General features: G+C 43.5%; 1 protein-coding gene across 1 annotated transcript; it reads left to right on the forward strand.

The window, feature by feature from the left end:
• The first annotated feature begins 1,375 nt into the window (after positions 1-1,375).
• On the forward strand, positions 1,376-4,933 carry LOC311104476 (suppressor of cytokine signaling 3-like). Its single transcript, XM_084146325.1, has 2 exons — positions 1,376-1,603; positions 2,396-4,933. The coding sequence occupies exon 2, from the start codon at positions 2,557-2,559 to the stop codon at positions 3,190-3,192; it is 636 nt and encodes a 211-aa protein (XP_084002451.1). The 5' UTR covers positions 1,376-1,603; positions 2,396-2,556; the 3' UTR covers positions 3,193-4,933.
• Positions 4,934-5,621: the final 688 nt, after the last annotated feature.

Consider the following 5,621-nt stretch of genomic DNA (forward strand, 5'->3'; position numbering starts at 1 on the left):
TGTTGTATTCGGCGCATGTGACAAATACAATTTGATTTGATGTGACTGCTTTTGACCAGAGCCCTATTGATCCTAGTCTAAAGTACTAGGGTGCCATTTCGGACACAACTAGAATACACTCCGCTAGGTCAACATCTTACACAACAAAATGTAGATCATGTGATTTACTCTACGGGAGTTTAGTGTCACTGTTTTTTTGTTTTGTGATTAGCTATTACATATTTACATCTTCCTGTAATGTCCCGAATTTCCCAACTCCTTTCGTTCAAATGTATACTTTGATTTAATGATTCAAATGATATTAAGAATGAAATGGACATGTCTATGAGCAGTGTGAGCATGTCGTAACTTGGTCCAAAGATCTCATAAAGCCATCTGTTCAGTTGGGATCTTGCCATGATAACTAAGCTGTATAGGATATAGGGCGGCAGGTAGCTTAGTGTGTAAGAGCGTTGTGCCAGTAAACGAAAGGTCGCTGGTTCTAATCCCCGAGCCGACTAGGTGAAAAATCTGTCGATGTGCCCTTAAGCAAGGCACTTAACCCTAATTGCGCATGTAAATCGCTCTGGATAAGAGCGTCTGCTAAATGACTAACATGTAAATGTAGGATAGTAGTCTATGAAAAGCAAAGGGATGTAAAAATGTTGCCAGTTCTAAAGAAAGTGACAGCCATTTCCAAAGAAACTATGTCCCTATAATAAAGTTATAAATGTGCCTATAAAGCTCGAACTGTCCAATCAAAACATATTGGCGCCCTCTACGGGGCACTGGCATAGCATTCAGCCGCTGCCAGAGGGGAACAGCCTCTACGGGGCACTGGCATAGCATTCAGCCGCTGCCAGAGAGGAACAGCTTGCATCTCCGTGTTCTGTCTATTCTACCAGGAGGCCCATTTACCAACCACTGTCAATAGTGCTCGGATTAATTAAAGTACTTCTTAAAACGTAAAATGTATCAGATCACGATAGCAACACCTTAAAATGTTGTTTTTTTTAGATGTATTTTTCACTATATAGGCCTTTTCTGCAAACCAATAGGTTGGACATATTGATTACCTTAGAATGTTTATAACATGCTAAATATATAGTGGTATTATAATGCAATTAGTGCATTATAATAACATTACTATTACCAGCAAAGCTAATACAATATGGCGGTAACAGACCGTTTTTACATGCAATTCGCTGCAGGAAAAGTTATTGCTTTGAACTCCATAACTTCATTTTGGAGGAATAGCGGGGGAGGGGAGGACTTCTCTGTTGAATACCAGGAATCAAACTATTTCTTACTGACAATCTGCCAAGAGGCCCTTACTGGAAAACAAAGGGGGTGGAGCCTCCCGACACGTTATGGGCGCTACTCGCTAGCGCTTAGTGTTCATAAAGAGGCAACTGATGTACGATCGATGTCTAGTCAGTCCAATGTAGAACACAGACAAAGTACAAAACTGGCACTGTAAACGACATTGCACATCAGCAAGGATACAATTGTTACAATTTGAACAACACAAGACATCAAGCTCAAGGAAACAAATATGCTCAAGGGATTGAAGCAATTGGATAAACTTTCAAAGCGCCAAGTGTACAGAGAGAAACCGTAAAAGGTAAGAAATAAGACATGATATAGTTTAAAAGTAGCAAAGGCGAAGACAATGTATCATTATAATACATTAGCGATTTTTTTCATGAGATTTTTGTATGTAAAATGACGCAACAGTTGAAGGATTCCGCTCACCAGGCTGCTCGACATTACTGGAACTGACCGCCGTGACTGAGCCCGAGGGCATAGATAAAAAAACTACTTTCCTGTAAATTAGTAGGACAGAGCACACGGTAGCCTAATTGCAAATCACTTCTATTCTTCTACTGAAATATAATGTTTTCACTTTCACCTTTCACATACAATAGCCATATAGGCGATTTGTCGTAAATAATATGGTTATAAATCATGTAGCAGTGCGTAATTGGAGTGACGATAGCAACATGAGTAGTGTCGAATCTTATTACTTCGTGTGGTTCTCAATAGTCCGCGACAGGACAAAAAATAGCCAGGGCCTCATTGGTAAAATTTTTCCACTATGTAACCAGAGAATTTTAATTATAATATTTGAAATAAAAATTAAAGCATCATCTTTGCCTGAGCCCTACATGGGTTGAGGAGTATTAGATTATTCTTAATCCTAAAACAATTACACTATAAATAAACCTTTTATCGACTGTTATGTATTTCTATAATTAAAATGATAGAACTGGATATCTTGAGTTGATAAACTCGAAACTAAACGTCAGTTCTTTGGATCATATTGCCCAATGCCCTGAGGTCCACTCAATGACCAAGTCACTCCACTCTGAGCAGATACTTTTGATACTGATGATTTTCTCTGCTTTATCTCCAGGACTATCCTCTCCAGACACAACAACAACAGAACTAAAGGGCCTTGACCTCTGTAGGGGGATTCGTGACCTCTACTCCCCGACCTCCTCCTTCTAGTCTTCTGCTGTCTGTGTGGTGCCCAGTGCTCACCAGACAGGTCGCAAAGACGCGGTGCGCAGCGCCATGGTAACCCACAGCAAGTTTGACTCCGTCATGAGCAGCAGCCCCTTCGACACCACCATGCGGCTGCCTCACCGTTACAAGACCTTCAGCTCCAAGGTGCAGTACCAGCTCGTCATCACCACCCTGCACAAGCTCCAGGAGAGCGGCTTCTACTGGGGCTCCATCAACGGCAAGGAGGCCAACGCCATGCTGGCCGCCGAGCCCGTCGGCACCTTCCTGATCCGCGACAGCTCCGACAACCGACACTTCTTCACGCTCAGCGTCAAGACGGTGTCTGGCACCAAGAACCTGCGCATCCAGTGTGACTCTGGGTCCTTTTTACTCCAGACGGACCCCAAGAGCATGCAGGCTGTGCCCCGCTTCGACTGCGTGCTCAAGCTGGTCCACCACTACATGCCACCCACCAAAGGGGCTTCATTGGCAGGGAATACGAGGGGAGGGAATGCCTCCTACTACATCTACTCTGGAGGTGAGAAGATCCCTCTGGAGCTCCTCAAACCTTTCTCCTCCACTATGTCCAGCCTGCAGCACCTATGTAGGAAAACGGTCAACGGACACCTAGACATATCCAGCAAACGGGACCAGCTTCCCCACCCACTCAAAGAGTTCCTGCAGGAGTACGACGCGCCCATCTAGGGCACTCTCTGGACATGTAGTGCCCCTGATGGGCATCAGACTTGATTAAGGTGTTATGAAGGGGACTTGGGTCGTTGTGAGAGACAGTGTGGCAGTACCCCGCAGAACTGGGGGGGAAATATGACTGTCTTTATCTGTGTCTTAAAGGGATAGTTCACCCACATCAGGGTGAAGAGGCAGAGGGGAAGGTAGCAGCCAGTCAGTCTGAGAGAGGAAGAAGAAGATGCTTGGTGATGTGGTTCTCACTAGGGCTGGACTGTAGCTACCTCCCAAGCCCAGGAGTGATGAAACGTTACCATGAGGAGTAGAGCTATACTGGTCCACCATCAGCCAGTCACTCTCAACAGGCTGCCAACCAAAAGAAAAGAAGTGGGCGTCGTCATCAGACTTTCCAGTCTCTCATTCATGCAGGGAGAAAGAGAGAAAGACAGACAGAGAGCGCGAGAGAGAAGGAGCGAGAAGGAGAGAGAGAGAGAGAGAGAGGAGGAGTGGTTCATTGAGAGGCTAAACGGACAGTCGGCGTGCTGCTAATTGGTTCAGATGTGTGTCAGTCAGGCCTTCGATTGGACCAGAAAATAACTATTTCCCAACATAACTATTTCCCAACCTCAACTCCAACCTCACTGCATGACTAATAACTTCCTCCCAAGGTCCGCTCTCTCTCTTCAGTCTATGAAGGCTCTGTGCCAGCATCTTGCCTGCCTTCATGCCTCTGATGAAGCACACATTCCCACTGCTGCTAACCATGGGGTCTGGCTGTGGCACGGCACCGGCCTGAGACACACACACCAGCCTCTGCTATCCATTCAACCATTACAGCAGGACTGGCTGTAATGACTGTCTTTAGCTGGCTGTTGGATATTAGTCATGGACATTAGCCCTGAGCCTGGAAGTATTAAACACGTTGGTCGGAGTGCCAAGCTTTTTGTCCCCCTCTGGGAAAACTGGGATCTCTGCCTCAGCCTTGCCAGGAAACTGCCTAGCAACAGGAATTCTAACCCATGTTCCAATGGGGACATTCACCATCACCACCTCCAACACCACACTTTGAGTCAATATTTGTAATAAGCCAGAACTGCAAACCAATTATGACCCAAAGTTACAGAAGTGTAAAGCACACAAATGGCCGAATAGAGAAAATGAACTTTGAGACTTAAAGTGTTGATGATGTGTGTAATGATTGGTTCATTGGCAGGGCTTTTCATATGAACATGCCAAACCTGCCTTGAACTCGCCAACAAAACGGTTTATTGACAGAACAACAAATACTTGCATGACAAAAAAATGAATGAGGGGTTGCTTTTAAACTTGAGATAATAGCATCACTATATAAAGACGAAATAGAGTCAGGGTAAGCCCTCAGTGGATAGGAAATATTCCCAGATGAATATGGTGGTATTTGTGCCACAGACAGGATACCAGATATCGCTTGCTATTGAATGTATTAAAATCTGAGAATCTCTCTTCCTCTCAAAGAGCGCATCTAAGGTTTATCCTGTTCTATTTTCTTGCTTAAAACCAGACAATGTTTACATGACTGACTGAAACATGGAAAGATGTTTTCTCCTGTCTTTTATAAAGATATTCATTAGACTAGCCAGGTGACTGGCTGCAGTAGAAGCATGAACGACATCTGAAGAAAAAGAGAGAAGCAAGCGGAACTAAAAACTTTGCACATATTTATATTTATATGACATTTCAATAATTTATAATAAAGAGCACTATTTTTCTATGAATTAAATCCTTGTTGTGTGACCTTGTTTGGGGAGTGGGGGTACAACATACATGACTATATGTTTCGGGTATTTTACACAAGATCCTCATCACTACAAATGTCTAAAACATCCCACCTTTTGTCGATGAGACAAGAAGTCAGAACACATAACATCAATACAGCTGTGTAGAAATAATGGTGGATTTTTATTCATTTCATCGTCGTTTACTACATTTATTTAACAGGAACCATGCACATTAATTAACATTGAATGACTTAGCCAGCCAGCTAATTGTCACCGGTAGTCTAGTAAATTCAACACTACAAACATCAGCACATAGAGTATCACATAGACAATTCAAATAAAGGTTTTTATCTTTTCATTATTATTTCACTAACAGCTAGACTTTTAGGGGTCAGTTTCCCAGACATAGAAGCCTAATCCTGGACTCAAATGTGCTTTTTAGTTCTGGACTAGGTTTAACCTGTGTCAGAGAAACCAGCCTCTAAAGTGACTGTTATCTAAACAGATTAGGATTCATTCATCTCTGTATCTAAGCTGTTGTCTAAGCCCCTCCCTTTACCATGCAAAGTGTGTGGTGGATCCAGAGAATTACACTAGAAGCGATAGAGTGATATCCCCGCCCCAAGCCTCTGTTCTAGTGAAAGAGGACCTCCCTAAAACCCCGTATAGAGACATCATGGAGGCTGCTGA

Source organism: Coregonus lavaretus (assembly GCF_964263955.1).
Source record: "Coregonus lavaretus genome assembly, chromosome: 28".
Taxonomy (NCBI): domain Eukaryota; kingdom Metazoa; phylum Chordata; class Actinopteri; order Salmoniformes; family Salmonidae; genus Coregonus; species Coregonus lavaretus.